The sequence below is a fragment of the Vitis vinifera genome, chromosome 5, assembly GCF_030704535.1.
Source record: "Vitis vinifera cultivar Pinot Noir 40024 chromosome 5, ASM3070453v1".
NCBI classification, from domain to species: Eukaryota; Viridiplantae; Streptophyta; class Magnoliopsida; order Vitales; family Vitaceae; genus Vitis; species Vitis vinifera.
Window position 1 is genome coordinate 19,271,851 of NC_081809.1, and position 25,696 is coordinate 19,297,546.

At 34.5% G+C, this 25,696-nt stretch overlaps 1 protein-coding gene and 2 pseudogenes across 1 annotated transcript; 1 reads left to right on the forward strand and 2 right to left on the reverse strand.

Moving 5' to 3' along the window:
- Positions 1 to 7,564: 7,564 nt before the first annotated feature.
- Positions 7,565 to 8,956, forward strand: LOC100244515 (patellin-3-like; annotated as a pseudogene).
- Positions 8,957 to 12,184: 3,228 nt separating this feature from the next.
- LOC100249665 (putative receptor-like protein kinase At3g47110) lies at positions 12,185 to 15,935 on the reverse strand (annotated as a pseudogene).
- Positions 15,936 to 16,324: 389 nt separating this feature from the next.
- LOC132253839 (probable LRR receptor-like serine/threonine-protein kinase At3g47570) lies at positions 16,325 to 17,665 on the reverse strand. The gene is made up of 2 exons (XM_059737088.1): positions 17,124 to 17,665; positions 16,325 to 16,637 (listed from the first exon to the last, which is right to left on the reverse strand). Exons 1-2 carry the CDS (start codon positions 17,663 to 17,665, stop codon positions 16,325 to 16,327), a joined length of 855 nt encoding a protein of 284 aa, XP_059593071.1.
- Between the last annotated feature and the right edge of the window lie 8,031 nt (positions 17,666 to 25,696).

Here is a 25,696-nt window from a genome sequence, read left to right on the forward strand (position 1 = left end):
TTATGCCATGATTCAAAACAAAGAAGAGGGTTAGAAAATACAAAAGATATCCAACAAAGAAATTTAAAGAGAAGGAACCAAAATTTCTTTGTTAGTTCATCATAAGCTTAAAACCGACCATGTAGGCGGTACAAAATAAAAACATAAACTTAAAAACAAAGCTTAATTAAAACCGACCATGTAGGCGGTACAAGAACATAAAATAAAATGAAAAACAAAACATAATTAAAAACCATCCATATAGGAGGTAATCAAAACATACTTATATTATACATAAGGAGAAATATCTTACAATGGACAAGGGTAGAAAAGCTTGAAGAAAGCTTGAAAGCTTGAAGAGGTTACATGATGAGAGAGAAAGAAGAGAGAAGGGAGAGCTTCAGCTTGGGAGAGAAAAATTGAACGTAAATTGAACGTGCTTACAAATGAGAACCGAGCCTCCTTAAATAGGCAAAAAAGGAATCTTGAATAGTAACCATGAATAGTAGACCCGTGCTTGAATAGTGAATAGTGAACAGTAAAAAGGACCTGTAGCACTATTGACTTTTGACCCGGAATCTTGCTTTCGGCTGAAATGACTGCTGATCAGTTAATCAGGGAGGAATATATTCCGAGCGGTGATCCATTAGGAGCTGAGTATCTTGAATAGTGGATTTGAACGGTAAAGGGTCAATCTTTTTACTGCAAAATATCTGATGTAGGGAATCCGCAGCAATGAGATGCCCCATGTTTTTTGGGTAGGCTTCAAAGTCTCTGCTGATGACTCTGGCTCTCCAATGCTTGATTTGCTTAATAATTAGCTCTCCGCAAATGTCGGTTTGAACTAAGGGACTGGACAGAAGAGTAGGTCTTCTATTCTGGTAATGAAGATTAACATAGTGTTGTGCTGGAAGAACGTTGCCTCTAGAAATCCATTCAGGAGCTTTGCTAATAAAAATGGCATCAGCAAACTTCTTGTTTAACTTAAAACCTTGGATTAAGCTTAGATTAACCTTTCTGCCAAAATTGCTAGCTTGACTTGGATCAGAACAGATAAGTTGGTAAACCAATCCATAATCAAGAAGCATTTCAGGAGTTAGGATTAAAACTTCTCCTTTGAAAGCAAGGTTAATTGGCTGGTAATACTGTAGATCAATGCAGGCTCTGCTGATAGTGAAATTCCTATTGCAGTTGCAATTTGGCTTGTTGTCTTGTTGATGAGGAAGCGGTTCAGTACAATTTCTGCAAAGTTTTGAGCCATCAAATTCCATCTCCTTGGTTAAATTTAATCCTGGAACACTGAGACCAGGAATTGCTGAGAGATAAATGTGCAGATCCTGAAGATAAGCCGAAATAAAAACTTGCTTTTCTTCTGCACTGGACTTGGCTTTTTCACAAATTAGCTGATAGATATCATCTAGCTTAAGAGTGGACAAGATCTCACTCCTTGGGTGAAACATTCTAAAGATAATGCACTCCTGCTCATCCTTACTTAATTTCTCATTCACCAATGGGGTGAATGGTTTTTTCTCACCAATTTCCAGTGGGGAAAAAGGGGCTTGGCTTATATCTTTTTTGTGAAAATTAGCTATTTCTAGCTTTTTTTCAAGGGTCCTGCACCTAGCCTGCAAATCACAAATACTCTTATGAACAGATAAGGGGTTAGTATCAAAAGTAGAGAAGTTTAAGGGGATGGGTTCTTCCACCAAAGGTAGAGAACCAGAAATATTTCCTTCTTCCACAACAGGGGAGGAAGGATGCTTAAGAATAGGAGGATTAGGATCAGAAGTAGATCCCTGAGATCCCGAAGCAAAATCATAATACAAAGGCTTGAATTTTTCTGATAAGACTGAATGAGGTTTCATGTAAGGTGATGATTTCTTAAAGGATTGCTTTTCTGTTTTGGGAGCCATGATCTTGTGAATCCTGCAAAAATTCACGAGTTAGGAAATCAGGGATTGAGTTATTTTCTCCTTTAATATACTCAATTTGAAAATCAAAATTGCTTAAAATAGCTTGCCATCTAGCAAAAATATGTTTAGAAGCTATATTTTTAACATTTTTTTGTAAAACTGATTTTGCAGATTTGCAATCCACTCTTAATAAAAATTCCTGATTCAAAAGATCGTCTTGAAATTTTGAAATGCATAAAACGATGCTTAAAATTTCCTTTTTGATGGTGCTGTAATTGAGTTGGGCATGGTTTCAAGTTCCAGAAGTGAATCTAACCAATAATTCTTGATTATTACTTCTTTGCTTAAGAATTCCACCAAAACCTATATCAGAAGCATCAGTCTCAACAATCTTAAAGGCTTTATGATCAGCTAAGGCAAGACATGGTAGGGTTTTGACTCTAGACTTTACTATTTTAACAATCTTGGTATGATCCTCATTCCAAGGAACTGGATTTTTCTTAAGTCTTTGTCTTAAAGGGGCACATAATTGGCTTAAATCTTGTATGAAATCTGACACATAATTAAGGCTTCCTAAGAAACGTTGCAATTGTTTCTTATCCTTAATCTCATCAGGGAACTTATCAGCAAACTCAATTGATCTTTGAATAGGGGTGAAAGTTCCTTGGTGAATATGATGTCCTAGGAATCTTACTTTAGTTTGAAAGAGGTTAATCTTAGTGGCTGACAAGCTTAAACCATTGCTCTTATGACATAATTTTGAGGGCCAAAGAGGACATTTATGAGGAAAAGGTATGTTTATTGGCAAATGCTAGTTTAATTTACCACGTTTCTCATTTCTTTGAGCTGTGTTTGCTATGTTTGGATTCCTTCAACCTAAACTTATCATCCTTTCAGCCAACGCCAATCAATTCATGTTGGGAATAAGATCCATCGCCAAAGCATTAGCTAGTTTTTTATTTTTTATTTGTCTCCATAGTTTCAAGATGGGATAATAGAGAAAAGGAAAAGAAAGAAATAGAGGAAAAAAAATTACAAAATGTTTATTTCTTTTCATTGTTTATTGAGAAATTAAGCAAAATAAATTTAAATTTAAGAGGAATGTACTTAGCATAAACCTTTTTTTCTTAGAAAAAAAAGAAATGGGAAGAAAAATTGTTAGTGTCTTTTATTTAGTATTTTTTTTTTTATAATTTTTTCACTTGTATCCAAATGTTGAGAAATACAGTCTTTTCAAGCTTTTTCCACTTTTTCCAAGGAAAATATTTTATTTTTTCTATATATATATATATATATATATATATATATATATATATATGTATGTATATTTACATTTTCATGAATTTTTCTTAGACTATATTTGATTCATGAAAAATACTAAGGTAATATTTATTTCATTGATTTTTTTTTTTAATTTTCTTCTCTTAATATTTTTCCTTATGGTTTCTTTTAGAAATAAACATAGTCTTATCATTTGTTTTCGCTTTTTCTTTTTTATGACTATAATAGTTTTAAGATTTCTCAAGAACCAAACATAACATCAAGAAAATATTTTTTTCTTTCTCACATTTTAAAGTAGTAGAAGGTGAATAGGATGAAGAGTTAATAAAATTTTATTTTGTATTTTTTTTCTTTCCTTTTTATCCTCATGGAATTATTACCTATACCTCCTTGATTAAAAAATATGGTAAAATTAAAGGACGATAAGGGTGAAAGATTCTTTTGTTTATTTTTGTTGTCGAGATAATTGGATTAATTGCAAAACATGCATTCCAAAACTTCTGAGAGTTAAAAAAATGAAAATAATTAAAAATGAAAGGAAAGTTTGAAACATTTTTGCTTGTTTCTAAATTAATTGGATTTATTGAATAATTTATGTTGATGTTCAGATTTATATAAATTGACACTCATCAAGAAGTTTTGGAACAAACAAGTAGATTAACCCCAAATCTCTAGGAACAAATAAGCTTGATTTGATGTATTTAATTAAAGGTTGGTTAAGTTTGATTGATTTATCACTTGTATCATATTTTCATTCAGCTTGTGAAAAAAATGGATTCATCAATTGAATTAAATTTAAATGTTCCTCACGTCTGATTTCAGGATTTGATCCAATCTGACTTTGAGAATGTTATGATTGAATATTCTTATTCGATTTGGGAGAAGGAAAGTAAGAGATGGGAGAGAAAGAAAGAAAGGAAAGAATACATCTCTCAATTACAAAAACAAGGGGAAACCCACTTGATAGTTTCTGCGCTTATAACAACAGTAACTTTTGCTGCGGGTTTCACCTTGCCTGGTGGTTACAAAGAGGATGATGGCCAGGCAATTTTATCAAAGAAAGCAGCTTTCGAAGCATTTGTTGTGACGGATACCATAGCCATGCTCTCCTCACTATGCGCCGTATTTCTTCACTTTTTTATGACCATGCACAAACGTGGGAAGTTCCTTGAAAAACACTTACTTTGGGCCTTTAGTTTGACCATGGTTGGGATGGGAGCAATGGCCATCGCTTTCGCAACCGGCTTGTACGCTGTTTTACCGCATTCCTCGGGCCTTTCATTTCTCACTTGCATCCTCTGCTCTTGCTTTTTCCTCTCCATTGCAGTTGAATATTGTTCATTTTGGAGAGGTACGATTTCGGGCATCATAATCAAAATAATCGTTGGATTAGTTGAATTGATCTGTGGATGAGCTATTTTGTGAGAGGAGAGAGAGAACCGGGTCTGAGCAAACTGATATCGGAAGCAAGGAAAGCTGAAAGTAGGGAATCAAAATATACTCATTTGGAATGGGAATTATATTTTAAATCTGGGTGGAGTATTGAACTCATTTGTCTGGGCTGAAATTAAACTTATTTGAAGTGTTTTCTTGGTTTGGATTTCATTCATACAACTTTCAAGTCTTTATAATCCACTATTTATTTATTGTAAAGATCAAAAGACTTTTTCGGGCTTATTGGGTGCCTAACAAGCCAGGAACCTCCAAAAGGACTAAGCAATATATCACATTAGTCAATGTATACAATTGTGAATATGAATAATGTTAGGTCGTATATGTTTTTTGACTTAATAGAAAAAATTAAAATATTTAATTTTTTTTATTTAATTAAAAGTAACTCGTTAATATTAACCAACATAATTAAATCAAATTTATTGATAATAAGTTCACTTTAATTATGTTGGTTTGTATCAATAAGATACTTTTAGCTAAATAAAAAAAGCCAAAATATTTGATTTTTTCGCCAAAAAACAAACACCACCTTAATGATTATTGTAAATTTGGATGCAGTTGATTCATTGAGATTAATATAATCAAAACTAGTTTTACAAACGATTTTTGATAAATTTATATTAATGACATCATTTTTTTATAAACTGTTTTTGTCATTGAATTAAAATTATTTTTGTATAAATTATATTAGATGCATTCATTTTTTTATCAATGGATATCAGTGTATAAGATTGACAGTAGAATTTGATTTCATGAATCAATTCTTATAAAATTGATACTACTAAAGTTAGAATTGATTATTATTTTTAAAATTGAGATTAAAAAATTAGAACTTTATTCTATAAATTATTGTTTATAAAATTTGAAGTGTTGTCTGTCAATTATAACAAAAGACCTTTTTGGGTTTACTGGGTGCCTAACACTTGAATTGAGATTACCATGGCTTTGAAACATGAACCTCGTGATGGAAAAGTAAGAGATAAGCCACCGAGCAATATATCACATTAGTAAATATTTCTGTATAATCCTAGAATGGTTTTTTTTCCAACGTTTATTTTTATAATAATAGGTATGAAATAACATAAATTAATTTTTAAAATCTTAAAATAATAAAATATGTGAATATATAGATAAAATTAAATATTATAATTTTCTTTTTATCTTAAATATCTTGAAACTTAAATATTATATTGTAGACCCCCATTTTGGGGAGCTGTCATTTTTCTCACGTTTCCTTTCTTGCAGCTAGCTGTGGCCAAGTGTCACCATCTTGCATGGCCACGTGTCACTCCCGGATTAGTCAATATGGAATCAAAATAGTGGAATTGATGGACCCATCAGAGGAAGACACCTGGAAAGTGAAGAACATTTTGGAATCAGGGGAGCGTATATTCTGTTATGGGAAGGTTGCCAGCTGCAGGAGAGGGTAGTGGAGGCTGGCAGAGGAGTGGGGGAGAGGTTTTGCTTTTGGGAAGGCCGTTAGAGATATTTTTAGGAGGATGTAGCTGCATTGAAGGGGGGAGTTTTTGAGAGATTCTGGAGGAGCAAGCTGGATATTCAGAGACTGGAGAGAAAAACGAGAGAAAAATCAGAAAAAAAAACAAAGAGGAGATAGGGTCTGGAGAGATTTTCCTTGAGCTGAGGTGAGGAGTTGCAGAGAGGGAGTTTTCGAGAGCTTAGAGAGACATTCTTGAGGAGCAAGCTGGATAGCATAGAGCTTTGAGGGGGTGGGTCGGAAACGTTGATTTTTTTTAGTAGGAGAGCTGTATGTTTGGAGGGCAGAGGAAGATAACTGGACGGTTCCATTAGTTTCATTGGCATTGGAGGTGGATTTTAAGGCATCTGAAGCTGAACAGGGAAGCTTGAGGGAGGAGAAAAGAGAGGTATGACTGCCCTGTATCCTGGGATTTTCTTTATCACACTATAGTCTTATTCCCTTTTTCTTGATATTTTCTGTGGATTTGTTCGATTATACGTTCAGTTTTACGATTCCTGTTTGGTCCATGGATTTTGTTATGCCTATTTCATCTATTTTCCTTGGGGTGATTTGAGAATGATACTACTCTGTTTTAGTTTTTACTACGCATCATATAGGAGTCTTATTTTGTTCTTATCTCCATGGAACGTATTCTAGATCACTCACCTACAGCCAAGCCTGTTGATCTAAACATCAAACATGGCTCTGGTTGTTTTATTGGTTTCATTGGTTTGTGCTCTGTTTTGTTTTGCCATTTCCCTGTTCTTGGTATCCTACCTTGTTGTACATCAGGCTGTATGTCCCTACCTGAGGGATTCAGGTAAAGCTATCGTAGAACTAAGCTTATGAGGGTTATGGATGAATAAAGCTCCTCCAGATGGTTTGGGTTTGCGCAAAGATCTCAGATAGGAAAGAAGCAGGGTAATGCTCAAGTTGTATCTTGAGGAAATACTACAGCCGTGGTTGATCTGGATCAGTTTGTCACTAAGGATATTATACCGATCAACGAGAAAGAAGTCGTGTTGCCATTAACTCAAGAGTTTCTTAATTTCTACAATAAGGAAGACCTTGCCTTGCCTAGTGAACTAGAGCCATTTTCAGAGAAAGCCTCCTTCATGACTGCCATTGACTATATCGTTTATGAGAAGAGTGATATTTTCATGCCGTCTCATGGCGAAAATCATGGGCTCTGAGTTGTGGTTTTTATTTCATATATGATTGATTTTTGGCTGACGAACCTGATGCCATTGCACCTTGCCGTGAGTGCAATCTTGCTGCTGTCTTCACCGAACTGCTCCAGTCTAGCTGACCTTGACCATTCAGAATGAATATTTGAGAAGGATACAAGTGTTTGGATGCCTTGTTCATTGTTGCAGGAGGATCTCGGGTCTGACTGATACCATCCATGGCACTAAGGAAGTTCAGAGGGGCGACAGTCACGAGTTTCGTCTCCGGCGACGCCCATTGAAGAAGTCCAATGGTTCTCTCTTCAGAAATCACCCCGTCTTCACCACCGTTGTCGTCACCGCCTCAATCAGCAGAAAAACCACCTGAGAAAATCGAAGAAGCTTCTGAAAAAAGGGAACCAAACCCAGTAGCAGAATCGGAGATCAGCACCCAAGAAGAGAGTGCTAAAGATGAAAATGTGAAACCCACACCAAACCCAACAATTGAATCCATTCTCAAGCACGAAAGCCCAACTCAAGAGGATGTGTCCATCTGGGGGATTCCACTGCTGAAAGACGAGAGAAGCGATATGATTCTTCTCAAATTTCTGAGGGCGAGAGAGTTCAAGGTGAAGGAAGCTTTCGCCATGCTAAAAAAAAACACCATCTTTTGGAGGAAAGAGTTTGGCATTGACGCATTGGTGGATGATGATTTGGGTGAGCACTTGGAGAAGGTGGTGTTCATGCATGGTTTTGACAGAGATGGCCACCTAGTGTGTTACAATGTGTATGGGGAGTTTCAGAACAAAGAATTGTACCAGAAGACGTTTTCTGATGAAGAGAAGAGGATGAAGTTCCTGAGATGGAGGATTCAGTTCTTGGAAAGGAGTATCAGGAAGCTTGATTTCACCCCTGGCGGCGTCAACACCATCTTTCAGGTTAATGATCTTAAGAATTCTCCCGGACCCGGAAAATGGGAACTTAGGCAAGCCACCAAACAGGCCCTCCAGCTGCTGCAGGACAATTACCCTGAATTCGTTGCTAAACAGGTGTTCATCAATGTTCCTTGGTGGTATCTCGCATTCTATATGATGATCAGTCCATTCTTGACTCAGAGGACCAAGAACAAGTTTGTATTTGCAAGCTCAGCCAAATCTGCCAAAACACTTTTCAAATACATATCTCCTAAGCAAGTACCAATGTAGTATGGTGGATTGAGTGTGGACTACTGTGATTGCAACCCTGATTTCGGCATTGCTGATCCAGTCACCGAGATTACTGTGAAACCATCAACCAAGCAAACAGTGGAAATATTAGTTTATGAGCAATGCGTTATTGTATGGGAGGTCAGGGTAGTTGGGTGGGAGGTTGCCTACGGAGCTGAGTTCATTCCTGATGCTGAAGATGAGTATACCGTGGTTGTACAGAAGGCAACAAAGATGGCCCCAACTGATGATCCAGTAATGTGTAACAGTTCCAAAATCAAGCAACTCAGAGATGATTTGAAGGACATGGCCTTTGAGATGAATTCTTTGATGGAGGAATTGAAGGTTGTCAAAAAAGAGAGTCTCATTGAGAAGTTTGTGGCTGGTCTCTCTATGGATATCTTACAGTTTCATACAGTTGCACCTTTGGGGGACCCACTTTTGCATGGTTTGCATGGCCACCTTTAAGCCACACGTCTTCTCTTCCTTTTGTTTATTTATTTATTTATTTACTTATTTTTTATTTCTTCATCTTTTATTTTTAAAATAAATTCCTAAACTCTAGTTTGCAAATTTTTTTTTTCAATTTCCTTTTTTTTTATATAAATAATTTCATCTCTTTAATTTTTATTCCTTAGTTTTTTTCGTCTAGGTTCCAAGAATCCGCTTTTCAATAAAATTTGGTCGCCATTTTCGTTTCGGCGAGTCACTTTCGGATTTTTCATGATTTTAAAATGTTTTAAAATAAACATGAATTTAAATTCCGTAGTTCCGAATAATGGAATTTAGGAAATCAATTCATGCTAAAATAAACGGGCTTTGGTGGGGGCCCGACATATATGATCGATTGATCGATTGATTGGTTTGATTGATTTAATCATCATGCGTGATTGATTTTGTTCTGCTTTGTGATACGTATATATTCATCCTATATTGATTTACTAACTCCTCTTTTGATAGCGCATATTGATTCGCCACCCAGGTACGTATTTTCTCGCATCATGGTCACTCCTTATGCTTGTTTCTAATTCTCCTATGTGCATGATAGTTTCGGGTATTCATTGTTTTCCTCATCAATTGCCATGATTGCTTCATTTTATTAGTAGAAACCCGACTTTAGGGGCTTAGAGGGGTGCTACGGTCTTTATCGTACCTTCCCGATGAGTAACCTGACTCCCGAACCCGATCCGGTTTTTCACAGACCAGCTTTTCTGAAATAAAGAGTCGCACTTAGGGTTTTTCTTTCTTATTTTGTTTACCCTTTAAAAATAAAACAAAAATAAGTGGCGACTCCAAGTCATTTTTCTAAACAATAAAAATCCATTTTTTTAAAAATAAAAATCAAGCTCGCTATCGAGTGGGAAACGCATTGAGCCGAAATGCGGGGTTCACATATATATATTATATTTAATAAAATTTTAAAAATTAATACATTTATATTCATTTTTATGATTCAATTTAACATATTAAATATAAAAATGAAATATTATTAAAAATTTTCAGGTACCCTTAGTTCGGGCGAGGAGTGATGGCTAGGTCGGGAAATGGTTATCATTAGGATTTTTCTTAAGATGTTATTTTTGAACATTGTTAGCTTATAAGTTTATGTTCATTTGAATTATTTAGTTTTTGGAAGCTATTTAGTTATTGAGCTTTTAAATATTTTTTTTATGATAGTTTGAAGTTGAGATTTGAAGATTATAAAAATTTGTTACTACTTGATTTGTTGAGTTGCAATCTATTTGGATAATGGATTTTGGTTGATGAATGCTTCGTTCTAAAGTTAAGTTTGAAGATTTTAGAATTTTGTTCCATTACTCCAGGTATTTGGTAATTGGTTACTTCCAGTTACATTATGATTGTTTGAGTCAGGTTACACTTTGAGCCTTCGGGTTTGAGGTGTAAAATGACTGTCACGCCCTTGGAGTGGGTCTTGGGGCGTGACATGCGGAGTTGAGGAAAATTAAACCTCATGTTAGGAGTAAAATTTCCAGACAAAATTTTGCCTGATACAAAAAATTCAATGGCAGATGACCAATTATAGCGTAAGGGATGAATCATACCAGACAGGTTATTTACATCCAAATATAAATATTTCAAGCACTTCAGACGACTTAAATCATGTGGAATACCCCCTCCAAGTGACTGAATGCCACTAAAAGCTGCTAAAGAGATGAAAGATTTCCCAAAGTAAATGGGATAACCCTTCCGCCCAAGCCTCAAAATTAGCAATTTCGAGATATGGTCAAAATGGAAGGAGATCTGTCCGGTCAGATTGTTCCTTGTCAAGTCCATGGTTATGAGGTTTGAGCATTTAATGTGTAATACCTCAAAATTTAATATAGGGATAAAATAGTAATTTACAAAGTAATTAAGTAATTAGCTAAATTCATTAAGGGTGAAAGAGTCATTTTACAAGTCCTTTTACAATTATAATTAATTCATTAAGTAATTAATTAAATTTATTATGAGGTTCATGTTAGAAATGATTATTATTTTTAAAATTGAGATTAAAAAATTAGAACTTTATTCTATAAATTATTGTTTATAAAATTTGAAGTGTTGTTTGTCTTGGATTATAATAAAAGACTTTTTTGGGTTTACTGGGTGCCTAACACTTGAATTGAGATTACCATGGCATTGCGCTGGTAGGGATTTGAAACATGAACCACATGATGGAAAAGTAAGAGATAACCCACCCACTGTGCAATATATCACATTAGTAAATATTTCTGTATAATCCTATAATGGTTTTTTTCCAACCTTTATTTTTATAATAATAGGTATGAAATAATATAAATTGATTTTTAAAATTTTAAAATAATAAAATATATGGATATATAATTAAAATTAAATATTATAATTTTCTTTTTATCTTAAATATTATATATATATATATATATATTATATTTAATAAAATTTAAAACATTAATATATTTATACTTATTTTTATGATTCAATTTAACATGTTAAATATAAAAAATAAAATATTATTAAATTTTATATAATATATAAATTATATATTTATAATATAATTGATTTGATCATTTGTCAATCATAGATCTCACTATTGAATTATGAATTAGTGTCTTTTCCAATTTAATAGTTGGTTCGATTTTAAAACCATTGTTAACATTTTTTTTATGAGATAATTGTATTTTGGACCTGACTAACCCCAAAAATTAAGTTTTGGTTCATATAAGTTGTATAATTGATAGAGATAATATAAAATATGAAGATATCAATATACTCTTCAAAACTATTTTCTATCATAATGTTTGATAAACCTTTTTGTCTTAATTTTTTTCAATAATTATTATGAAAATTTATTACTGATTTTTTAAAAAGAATATATTCTAAAAATATATCATTTTAAAAAAATAAATTTAATCTTATTTTCTCTTAAAAAAATGGATATGATTTTACCTACTAACAAAATTATTTAATAAATATAATGTTTTAAAATAAAATATATTTAAATACAATCATGAGGTAGATGAAAATTATTTTTTCATATTTTTATAATTTTTTATCAAATAGTTAAATTTAAATATAAAAATCCATTATTAGCTAACATTAGCTAACACGTGCCTCGATGAAACGTAGTTGTAAGTCAAATGAGCTGGAACCATGAAGCTTTGAAAAATGAAATAGAAATATACTATTTTTCAATTACAGTCTTCAGTCACAATTAGAACAAACCACAACTCTTCAGTCACCACCGAGCTGAGATGTTCCTTCCGCAGGTAGTTGCATCCTAATCCTGATATGTCTCTCCCCATGGATTCCTACCCCAAGAAACACTTCCTTAATGATATTCAGTTCCATCACGGTGTCTTTGATGTCCATTCGATCACCAGGTGATTCTTCAGAACATGCTACTCCAATTCTCGCAATTGAGGCAAGGCAATGCTGTATTCTACCTTCCACATCAATAGTCTAGGGCTTAAATGAAATGTGAGCAAAATTAAGGTAACATGAATGAAATTTCAATGTGGATTGTTTTGCATTTTTTTTTTCATAGTTAATAAAGATCATTTTCGAAAAGATAAAATATTCATATTCTTCTTCTCAATTTTCATACTTTCTTTGACTTTTGAACTTAAATGGTAAACATATATGGATCAAAGTTTAATTTTTGAGTCTAATTAGATTCAAAACACAATCCTCTCTTAGAATATAACCTTGTCACTTTTCTCAAAGATAGGCTATGACTGGTTACAATGGTAAGAAAATAGATAACTCGTCTTTCTTTCTGTAGATGGCTGTATATATTATAATAGTACTAGAACAGTAGGATTCAAGAAGTAAATGAAATGCACGGGTTTTAAATTTGTCTCCAATACTCATTTGGGTGGTTAGCATTGAGAGAGAGAGAGAGAGAGAGAGAGAGAGAGAGAGAGAGAGAGAGAGAGAGAGAGAGAGAGAGAGAGATTTATCATATTTAAATTATTTCCATACCCCATGGGATGGAAATTGGCGTGATTCAAAAGATGAGAGAGAGAGAGAGAGAGATTTATCATATTTAAATTATTTCCATACCCCATGGGGTGGAAATTGGCATGCGTGATCCAAAAGATGTGTGGGCTTGGTGACATTATTTCCATACCTCATGGGGTAGAAATTGGCATGCGTGATCTAAAAGATGTGTGGGCTTGGTGACTGCACGTCGGAGTCCAATCCAAAACTTGTCTGTCTGCATGCACACACAGATAGACATCTAAAACACATACACACACATACGTACGTACGTACGTGTATATATATGCATCTTGATATGTCTGGATTCCTACCCAAGAAACACTTCCTTAATGATATCCACTTAGTTAAAGAAAATAACTTTCTTATATTTGATTATCCTATTAAATATTTAAAAAAAAATATATATAATTAAAATTAATTAGAAACTTATGTATTTTAAAATTATTTAATCTTTATATTGATAAGTTAAAATAAATAAAATGAATTTGAAGTAGTAAATAAAAATAATTTATCATTTTTAACTCTATTTTTTTATTTTCTTTGATTTTTCTTTCTTTTTTCTTTTTCTTTCTATTTTCTTTCCTTTGCATTTTCCCCTAAATTAGTTCCATCACCGTCTCTTTGATGTCCATTCGATCACCGAGTGATTCTTCAGAACATGCTACTCCAATTCTCGCAATTGAGGCAAGGTAATGCTGCATTCTACCTTCCACATCACCGTGATTTGCTATATTGTTGGTTGCTTCACCTGACTCCCCAACCAAGTTTGAATCGGCAATCTCCATCACCCGTTCTGGTAATGCCATCTTCGAGAAACTGTGAAGGCTCAAACCATCCGGAAACATGTGTTCTGTTGGTCTCTTTCCCTTGAACATCTCCAGGAAAAGAATGCCATAGCTGTACACATCTCCTTGAGGCCACATGGAGCCACCTAGTCCATATTCTGCCATGCATATTCATCTTTTTACTTAGAAGTTCATTGAAAAGTAAGGAAAAAAAAAGGTCCATTGAAAAGTAAGGCTAATAGGCCGAGTGTAGCTATGCTATCCTGCGTGCCAATTTAAACCAACAATTTCACAACTTATTTTTAGGATTGAGGAAAAAAGACGTAAGGAAGTGTACCTGGAGCGACATAACCGATGGATCCCATCATCAGTGTCGAACTGGTTTGATCACTACTCAGCATGTCGTCAGCTTCAGGAAAGAGCTTGGCTAACCCGAAGTCCCCGACATGGGCAACCATGTCATCATCAAGAAGAACATTGCTTGGCTTTAGATCACCATGAACAATTGGTGTCTGCAATTGGTGATGAAGATAATCCAGAGCATTAGCCACATCAATTGCAATATCTAATCTTTGTCTGAAGCTTAAATTTCTGGATTCGTGATGCAGCCAGCTATCTAGGTTCCCATTAGGCATGAACTCAAATACTAGAGCATTAAAACTTGTATATGAAGTTATGATCCTGAGGAGATTTCGATGTTGAATTGGCCTGGAGGACCTGGCACTCAGCCATGAAACTCTTGGAAGCTCCATGCTATTGAAGGTTCAGTACCTTCACTGCAACCTGTCTTTCGCCTTGACTAGGAATTCCTTTGTATACAGAACCAAAACTTCCCATGCCAATCAAGTTGGAGGAAGCAAATGCACCAGTTGCTTTGAGTTGTAAGAAACCCTCAAGTACCCATATCCCAAAAAAGTGGAAGAGGACTTCATTATTGTCTTGTTTCTCCTATAAAGGAGAACTGAAGCCACAATGAAAGCCAAGCAAGAAACACCAGCAATGCTTATAGCTATAATAATTTTGATTGAAGGATGCTTGCCCTTGGCATGCTTTGCTGACTCTACAACAAAGCATGGTGGCAGATGCAGTTGAGGGATTTCCCCACAAAGCTTCTTGTTCCCAGTGATTGAAATCCCATTCACATTTTTAAAAACTCCTCCACTTGGAACTACTTCACCTTCAAGGTAGTTAAAAGACAGATTTAAAGTCAGCAAAGCAGAAAGATGTTGTAGTTCTTTGGGAATCGTTCCAGACAAGTTGTTGCATGAAAGATCTAGGAATTGAATTCCTCGCAAAGAGCTAAAGGACGGGTATTTTTCCCTGGAAAGAGTTTCTTTCCATGTCGAGGTACTCTAATACTGAACAGCTGCCAAGTTCCCTGGGAATTTCCCCTGACAAATGTGTTATCAGAAACAAGTAACTCATTTAGGTTTTTCAGTTGACCAACATCTGCTGGAAGAGAACCAGTGAATGAGTTTTGTTGAAGGTAGAGTGATCTCAACTGATTGAAATGACCAATGACATTTTCAGGTACACTACCACTCAACTTATTGTGACTGAGGTCCAGAGTTTCCATATTGTGGCAGTTCCTGAGAGATGTAGGAATGTTCTCATCCAAAATTGTTGTAGCTCATGTTAAGGTGGAACAGTTGACTTAAGTTGCCGAGGGTGGACAGTAGCAGACCTGATAGCCTGTTCCAACCGAAGTCCAATTCTCCTAAGTTCTGAAGCTTGCCAATTGATGTGGGAATGATACCAGTGAGATAATTCCAAGTTGCAATGAATTGAATCAAGTTGATGAGGTTTCCAATCTCTTTTGGGATGTTTCCAGATATTTTGTTTTCTCCTAGGACGAGTTGCTGCAGTTGGGTTGAGAGATTGACAATGGAGTTGGGTAACACACCCCCAAAATGATTGCCTTCTGCATTGATTAACCTTAAACCGCTGATGTTGGTGAGAGAATTTAGAAAATTTAAATCGCCAGACATTCCCCTTCCTGAACTATTGAAGTCAAGGGTCAACCAATACAGATCCTTGAGCACTCCCAAACTATCAGGGACTTTCCCAGTTAGATGATTGTCACCTAGATCCAAAAGTTCAAGTCCTGAAATATTGGATAGTGTATCTGGAATTATTCCTGTAAACTGATTCATTGCTTTGCCAAACTTGCAGAGTTGAGGAGAACTGAACCTCATGTTTGACATGAAATTTCCAGACAGATGGTTGTCAGTTGCTACAAATTCAATGACAGATGACAAATTATGGAGGGAGGGAGGAATCATACCAGAAAAGTTATTTGTACCTACCTAGATATAAATATCTCATGCTCTTCAAACGACCTAATTCATGTGGAATATTTCCCTCCAAATGTACGTAATGGACAGCCAAGATGAAAGGTTTCCCAAAGTAAATGGAATAACCCCTCTTAGATAGTTGGCACCAAGCCATAGATGTAGGAGTTTCGACATATGGCCAACGTGCAAGGGAATCTGCCCTGTCAGATTGTTCCTTGTGAAATTCACAGTTCTGAAGCTTGAGCAGTTTGTCAGTTCAATCGGAATCTCACCTTGGATAAAGTTCATGCTCAGATTGAGATGTTGCATCCGTGGCAAATGGCCAATATCACTGGGATGGTACCGTGCAAGTTATTGTTGGACAATTCCAACTCTCTGAGAAATGTTAAGTTCTCAATAGGAGGCAAGGAACCAGCTAATCTCTGACTCTCCAACCTCAAGGCTGTGACCCTCTGAAGTTGGTGACTGCATGTAACCCCCTCCCACTGGCAGAAGTGCAGAGAGTCATTCCAGGAACTCAGAACTCCATTTGGAACGTTAGCTACATAATTCTTGAAGGCCAGCAATGCAAGCTTATCGGTTTCATTTCCAAAAGTGGGCGTGCTGGAATGTGATTCCAACTTAAACGAACTAATACAAAGTACAAGGTTGACAAGCAAAAAGGACCACTGTAATCTCAAGCTAAAGATTGGCATCTCCATTAATGGTAGATTGGATTGTCTCATCAGGATACGAACTGCTTCTTGTCTATTTAAAATGAATGCATGCCTCCCTCTCAACTGGGGAAGAGCACAACAAGCTATTCAAATGTATTCCAGCAAATGACTTGAATTTGTGAACTTGAGTTAAATTCTAGTCCATCTCCACTAGAAAAAGAAAAAAAAAAAAAAAAAAACAAAAAGAGGGAAAACCAATCATCAATGGGGTCTATTTATGTCATCATGTTTATAGAGATGGCTAACATCTGGGCTGGGCTTTTTTTGGGAAACCAGAGATGGGTAACACGGCCCGAAATTATTGGCCTGTAGATTGATAATTCTTAGACTGCTGACATTGGGCAAAGAATATAGAAGATTTAAATCGCCTGACGTGCCCCTTCCTAATTTATCGAATTCAAGGCTCAACCAATAGAGATCCTTGAGCACTCCTAAGCTATCAGGGACTTGGCCAGTTAGATAATTGTTACCTAGATCCAAAAGTTCAAGTCCTGAAATATTGGATAGTGTATCTGGAATTATTCCGGTAAACTGATTCCCTGCTATGCAAAACTTGCGGAGTTGAGGAAAATTAAACCTCATGTTTGGAGTAAAATTTCCAGACAGAATGTTGCCAGATACAAAAAATTCAATGGCAGATGACCAATTATAGCGTAAGGGAGGAATCATACCAGACAGGTTATTTACATCCAAATATAAATATTTCAAGCACTTCAGATGACTTAAATCATGTGAAATACCCCCTCCAAATGATTGAACGCCATTGAAAGCTGCTAAAAAGATGAAGGGTTTCCCAAAGTAAATGGGATAACCCCTGTTAGACTGTTCCGCCCAAGCCTCAGAATTAGCAATTTCGAGATATGGCCAAAATGGAAGGAGATCTGCCCCGCCAAAATGGTTATGAGGTTTGAGCATTTAGCCTGTAACACCCCAAAATAATTTAATATAGGGACAAAATAGTAATTTATAAAGTAATTAAGTAATTAGTTAAATTCATTAAGGGTGAAAGAGTCCTTTTATAACTCCTTTTACAATTACAATTAATTCATTAAGTAATTAATTAAATTTATTATGAGGTTCATGTTAGAATTGATTATTATTTTTAAAATTGAGATTAAAAAATTAGAACTTTATTCTATAAATTATTGTTTATAAAATTTGAAGAGTTGTCTGTCTTGGATTATAACAAAAGACTTTTTTGGGTTTACTGGGTGCCTAACACTTGAATTGAGATTACCATGGCTTTGAAACATGAACCTCATGATGGAAAAGCAAGAGATAAGCCACCGAGCAATATATCACATTAGTAAATATTTTTGTATAATCCTAGAATGGGTTTTTTTCCAACGTTTATTTTTATAATAATAGGTATAAAATAATATAAATTAATTTTTAAAATCTTAAAATAATAAAATATATGAATATATAGATAAAATTAAATATTATAATTTTCTTTTTATCTTAAATATCTTGAAACTTAAATATTATACATATTATATTTAATAAAATTTTAAAAATTAATACATTTATATTCATCTTTATGATTCAATTTAACATATTAAATATAAAAATGAAATCTTATTAATTTTTTTAATTATTTATTTTAAATTTTATATAAATATATAAATTATATAGTAATGACATAATTATTTTGATCATTGTTCAACCATGAATCTGACTATTGAATTGTGAATTAATATTTTTTCAATTCAATAAGCAATTCGATTATAAAAACATTATTAACACCTTTTAGGTGAATTAATCAAGAAACTTATTCTTGGTTCTTACACTTTGACCCTTTTAAGGTATTTGGTTTTTTTTTTTTTGGTACTTAAATCATTACTGTTTTTTATTTATTTTTATTTTTATTTTATTTTATTTAAATAATTAGTAATTACTTCAAATAAATAAATAATAATTTTCAAATAAAAATACAAATAAAAAGGTGTGCAACCATCTTTTGGGTGAAGGTTAAGTCACAGACTCACGTATAAAAAAAGTTAACTCAAATGTTAGTGCATTGAAAACATGTCAACTTAATATGCAATCAATGAAAAGAACATTCTGTTGGACCTAAAATCTAAAAATCAATAATATTAACAGTAAATCAATTTTTATATTAATAAAAAAGAACATGGGTTAGAAAAAGTTTGATCCGGAATTTTGAGACATAAATGTGCTTCCATAAGAGGAAATATGCCACTTCTACGTAGTCCTCTTCTCCCAAAATATAATAACCTTGTTATATAAATTTGACTTCAATCAAATAAGATCATTTCACACAATAGCAGTCTTTCACACAACTTATCTAACTTAGAAGAATCAAGTAAGAGCGATAAATGTAGGCATATTAGAATCCCATCTTCTTGTAAAAAAACTCACCTATTCTTCATGTTTAGAAAAAGATAAAGATACAAAATTAGTAAAATAATAAAATAAGAAAATAAAATGAATAATCATAAATTTTAAATTAAATATAACACTTTAACCATTTTTTTCTTGTATGGATAATTTTGTCTACTGCACGCTAATTTACTTTCATTGTGTCTTGTTGCTGGTTTGATTTTGTATAAGAGTGATACTATCATTTCAAATGGAAGTTGATAATGAATATGCTTAGGGATGATAATGGGTTAAGCTTAGAGGATAATCCGCCCCGCCCCGCCGTACCCCACCTCTTCCCTATTAGAATGGGTACGGAAGGCTTTTATTCAAGTTTGAGATGGGTTTGGAGAAGCTTTTGTATACTTGGATCAGATATGGGACGGGTTTGGTTTTACTACGCCCTACCTCACCCTGCCCCGTTTACCAACATAATGTGTACCCTCCACCATCTTCAAATGGATGAATAGTAGTTTTTCATTCATACTTTCTTTGTTCATGTACAGAGTATATATAGAGGGTAATCACCATTCTAAGAATGGGAAAGGATGATACAAGGAAAGAATAATATAAGGAAATAACAACTAATATCCTAATATCTCAACTTTCCTAATATCTCAATATTCCTAATATCTCAATATTCATAATATCTTAATTTTTCTAATATCTAAACATTCCTAATATCTCAACACTAAATGATATAAGGAAATAATGATATAAGGAAAGCATTCCTAATATCTCAACACTCCTCCTCAAGTTGGTGCATAAATGTCACACATGCCCAACTTGTCTAAAAATTTTGAGAATACTTGACTTGAGACAGCTTTGGTGAGGATATCGGCTAACCAATCTTGCTTTCCACCTTGGATCAACTAAGGCTTCCTGCACACTGTTAGGAATAACAACAGTAGATAATTGATTTACAAATGACTTATTTGATTAAGACAAACGATTGTTAGACACATAGTTGCTCATGGGATATTTGACTTTGGTAGACAAATTAGGTTCATATGTGGATTTAGGAATACCTCTATTTTGACGATGTGGTAACCGTTTCATGAATGGATTGGGTTCCAAATTAAGAACACCCTCAACAGACGACGATTGGTTTGGTATTTCAGTGAAGACATCTTCGGACCCAAATTGTTGACCACTCATATCCAACTCACCCACTTCCTGGTTCACTAGTTCAGATTGTCCAGATTCATCTTCCTTAGAGATATGATAATCATAATTAAGAGTCTGAATTTCCTTATGGTACTCCCCCTGAAGTTCAGACTCAGATGAAAAATACATCGAATCTTCATGAAACACCACATCCATTGTAATATACATTTGTCGAGTTGGAGGATGGTAACATCGATATCCCTTTTTATGCAATGCATATCCAACAAACACATATTGCAATGCATGGGAAGTTAACTTAGTGCGTTGGTGCTTGTGTAGATGCACAAATGCCACACAACCAAAAACACGAGGAGGTAGATTTAGGACGGTTGGGGCAGCTACGACATTAGTAAGAGCTTGGAGAGGTGTTTGAAAGTTAATTGAGCTAGAAGGTACCCGATTGATCAAGTATACGACAGATGTGATTGCTTCTCCCTAATAAGATATCGGTGTTTTTGTTGCTATCAAGGAAGCACGAACAACCTCTAACAAGTGCCGATTTTTTCGTTCAATGACTTCATTTTGTTGGGGTGCATTGGAACAAGTAGTTTGATGAATGATGCCATGTCCTTCCAAATACTTTTGAAGATCATAACTTTGATATTCTCCACCATTATCACTACGTAGAACCCGAACCTTTGCATTGTATTGAGTTTCAATCATTTTATGAAATTTTTGAAACAACAAGTTCACTTCATCTTTGGTCTTCATCAAGCATAACCATGTCATTCTAGTACAATCATCAATAAAAGTAACAAACCAATGCGAACCACTCAAAGTTGGGACTTTGGATGGGCCCCAAACATCAGAATGTATAACCATAAAAGGAGATGGACTTTTATTCAAAATTAATGGAAAGGAAGCACGATGGCTTTTAGCCATTTCACAAATATCACAACGGAAACCAGAAATATCACTCTTTGCAAACAAACTAGGAAATAAGTTTTTTAAATAACCAAAGGAAGCATGTCCTAGACGTCGATGCTACAACCAAATTTCAGACTTTTTCTTCTCCCCCTCAGATCCATCTGCCATCAAGGCTTGTCGCAACTTATTTGAATCCTTTGACTTTAAGTCCAAATAATAGAGTTTTCCCCGCTTAATACCAAAACCAATCGTCTGTCTTGTTTGGATGTCCTTAAAAACACAAAATTCAGGCCAAAAAATGACAATACAAGATAAGGTTGCAATGATTTGAGAAACTGACAAAAGATTGTAATTTAAGGATGGAGCAACTAAAATAGAATCCAAATTCAAAGTATCAGTAAGAGTTAAGGATCCTTCCCCAATGACTGGGGTTGTGTTACCATTGGCTGTGGAAACAAATTTTTGTGAGGAAGGTCTAACGGGTGAGACCTGTCTAGAATCAAAAGTCATCTGATCTGTAACACCAGAATCAATTATCCATGCATTATTAATAACAGGTGTAGAAGTATTTAAAAACTTACCACCATAATCTGTAGTGGTTATCAATGTAGAGGCTTTCTCATCAACATTAGCCTCTGTTTTTATTTCGGCAATAGCTGCAGTCGAGGTTTTCTTGGAATCCTTCTTCCGTTGATCACAATTGTGATCCCACCAGTTTGGATATCCCATAATTTCAAAGCAACGACTCTTGGTATGACCAGTCTTATTGCAGTGAGTTCATTTGAAGGTTGACTTATCAATATTAGGGTCTGTCTTAGGATGGTTGGTCTTGGATTGGTCCTGCCAATTTCGGGTTGATTGTTGTCTGACTACCATAGCTGAGGTGTCAGGGTTGTCAGATTCTGCTTTCATACTAGCATGACGTACTACCTCTCGTCGAATTAGTGCATAGCATTCTTTCAAATCGGGAAGAGGATCTTTGCGTAGAATCTCTCCTCGAACTTGCTCAAAGTCACCACCCAATCCAGCAAGAAAGATGTGCACCTATTGTCGTTCAATGGATTTTCGGTATGCTGCAATGTCTTCAGGGTCTTTCATGACTACCTTATCCCGATGATCCAATTCGCAAAAAAGTTCAGTTAACTCTCCATAATATTCAGAAAGAGACCTGTCGTTTTGTTTGGTAGTGAAGGCTTTTTGATTCAAAGTGAAAACTTGTAATTCATCACTTCCATCATAGAAGGCCTTTGATAATGCACTCCAAATTTCTTGAGCGGTGGGTAAGCGTAAGTAACGCTTCATAATTTCTGGACTCATGGACATTAACAACCATCTCTTCACCTTTTGATTCTCAGCATACCATTTTTCATATCCATCCTCTGACTCTTTTGGTAGATTTGTCTTACCTCGGATATAGGAAAGTTTTTTCCCGTTTGGCAATATGCATCTCCACGAGTTGTGACCAAACGTCATAGTTTGATTCAGTCAAAATAATTCCTGGATTGAAAGTACCTTCAGATTGAAAAACAATAGTACTTTTTTCACTCATTTTTTTTTTCTCTCGCAAAGGAGGGGCGATTGTTGGCCTTACGACAAAATATCAAAGATTTCAGTTCCCTGACTCTGATACCATCTTCAAATTGATGAATGGTAGTTTTTCATTCATACTTTCTTTGTTCATGTACATATAGGAAATAACAACTAATATCCAAATATCTCAACTTTCCTAATATCTCAATATTCCTAATATCTCAATATTCATAATATCTTAACTTTTCTAATATCTAAACATTCCTAATATCTCAACACTAAATGATATAAGGAAATAATGATATAAGGAAAGCATTCCTAATATCTCAACACACCATATACCAAATTATACATTCCTTAAAAAGTCATGTGTATAAAGTATCTTTGAAGCCTAGTTTTCCACTGCTTCTCTTACTCTTCATTCTGTGAAGCTCCCAATGACGCTATCATGTGTACCGTTGATGCTGTCCAACGATGTTACCATCAAGCTATTCTTCTGCATCCCACAAGCTTCGTCACAAAAGAAGACATCATCTTCTAGACACACCATTGCAAACCCTAGATGCACTTCTAGTGTTGATCTCTGAAGCTCCATTTTTGAAAATCGTAGAAAAAAAAAATGATGGGATTTGATTGGTTTACAAGAAAATTGAAGGGAAAAGAATTGTATGTTGGGTTTGTGGGATGGGTTGTTTTAATTTTGCATATTCCTTTCTGGCTTGTTTTACCATTTTTCCCAAACTGCATCTGGTCATTAAAGAGAATTGTTCAATACTTCAACTAAATCTCTCTTTTTTTTTTTTCCAAATAGATCTTACATGTGAAATGATAAAATTACTTTCTTCTTTCACCTCCCAACCCTCCTCATTCATCCAAGCAACCCTATTTCATCTCATTTTTTATCCTCTTTTCTTTTCTTTCCTTCATTTTCTTTGATCTCCATCTTTTATTTCCTTTCATCTTCTTTCTCAAAGTTGTTATAACAGTAGTAGTTTTTCACCTCAGCACACTCCATGTATTTTTTTCTCATTTCCAAATAAATAATTTGTATAAAATTATCTAATGTAAGTTGTAGATCTTTTATATTTTGAAAAAATTTCCAATAATTTCAATTTCAAACACTTTAATATAATAAAATAATAAATCATATTTTATATGCTCAAGATGAAGTTTAAATAAAACTTGTTGTAATTGGTGAGAGTATGTGTGCAGGCGTGTTGTGCAAAAGCATTTCTTATTTTTATTGAGCAAAAAGGAAAAAAAAAAAATGGTGTGCATGGCCATGCTTAATATTAATTTCGTTTTAATTGTTTCTTTACATTTTTCTAATATTTTTCATATTTGTTCACTTCTTAGCACCTTCTCATGATAAGAAAAGAAGTAAAATTAATGAACATATACCAAAACTCTTGCAATTGTTTAGGTCTTAGACTTCATTATTGCTCATCCATTCTCAGTAGTTAAGAATGTAATAGCAAAGGTTACCATTTCTCAACCTATGCCGTGTATCACGTTTATGGATGAGTTTCTTGATGGATAATATTTTTGTGTTTTTTTCCTCTGAGTACATGAAATTGAATCCCCACCCAAGGAAGGTCCGTTCCCAGAATCCAAGCCCCGAGAAAAACACTCTCTCGCACCACTGGGTTTGCTCTGTGTTTGGGTCCAAGTATGAAAAGCTTTTTTTCTGGTCCTTTGGGGACAACATACTTCCCTATGAGCTCCATTGAAGATATATTCATTTATTCAATTTCATTGGGCTAGCCGCAAGATTACAATTAGTCAGAGCCTTCGACAAAATTGGTGGAGAGTCCCAAATTAAGTTCAACTAATAAATGCACTGGTTAGGGACTGGGCATCATCCCACAGTTATTCTAGAAAACATTTTTAACCTTTCTAATATCTGAAATATAAAATTTTTTAACTTTTCCTATTCTACCAAAAACACAAACACCACGTGATTCTGTATCTAGATGAAGAACCGGATCACATTCACGGTCACTTAAGTCCCAGCCAAATTTTCTGTATACTCCTGATTATCCAAAGCATCTCAGGAGCTGCAATATATTAGTGTCGCATTAAAGACACGGCCATTGCATTTGGGTGAATGAACTACTGTCTTTTCAAAAATTACATATGTCCCACCACCACTCTGAGCATCTTGCAACACTTACAAAATTGTATGATGTTCCCGCACTGCTGAAAAGCAGACAAAAGTCTCTTTTCCCGGTCAAAATTATAGACATTGGATACCAAAGACACTATAATGAGTAAGAAAGTTTGCCAAGGCTTGGACTAATTCACATTTAATAGCCCCATTATTTTTGTATCACTGTCATGTTAACATTACATATACACAGAAAAATTAAAATAATGCCCATTCTTTAGGTTCAATGGCAAGAGATAATTGCTTGCAAAATCATGAGTTCAAAAATTGATAGAAAAATGGAAGAAAAGTAAAATTTTCTGCTAAATCAATTTCTAATTGTTAATATGTTCCGTTTTCCCTTGTTTCTAAATTTGTGGGATTTAGTTATTTATATTCATGCTCAAATTTGAATAAGTTGGTGCTCGCCATACTGCACTTATGTTAAGACGTTTGAGAACAAAGTATTTTTTGGAATAAATAAGCTTGATTTGATGTATTTAATTAAAAGTTGGTTAAGTTGGATGCATTTATCACTGTTATTAATTTTTAATTTTTATTTTTTTTCACTTGTTTACCTGACAATTGAGTAATTGAAAGAGAGAAAAATGAAATACTGATCAATTGAGTTAAATTCATATGTTCCTCACATCAACTTTCAGGATAAGATCCTTAAGCTTTTGGCCTCGGAGAAGACCATGAAGCAGAAAAATAATAGCATCACAGAGATGGTTATGCCTGACAATAGACTTTTGGCTTTGGAGAAGAAAATGAGTGGAACAAATGATAACACCAATGCGAAGTCGAAAGCAAAGGAGAAAAATACATCTCTAAATTAAAGAAATGAGGTGAAG

Bases quoted from the DNA above. Each gene is read 5' to 3' on its own strand.
- LOC132253839 (XM_059737088.1), bottom strand. From the start codon at position 17,665: ATGCTCAAACCTCATAACCATTTTGGCGGGGCAGATCTCCTTCCATTT. The intron at 16,638-17,123 runs GTCAGGCGATTT...ATCACATTCCAG, and splicing joins GATAAATTAGGAAGGGGCAC to CACGCCCACTTTTGGAAATG.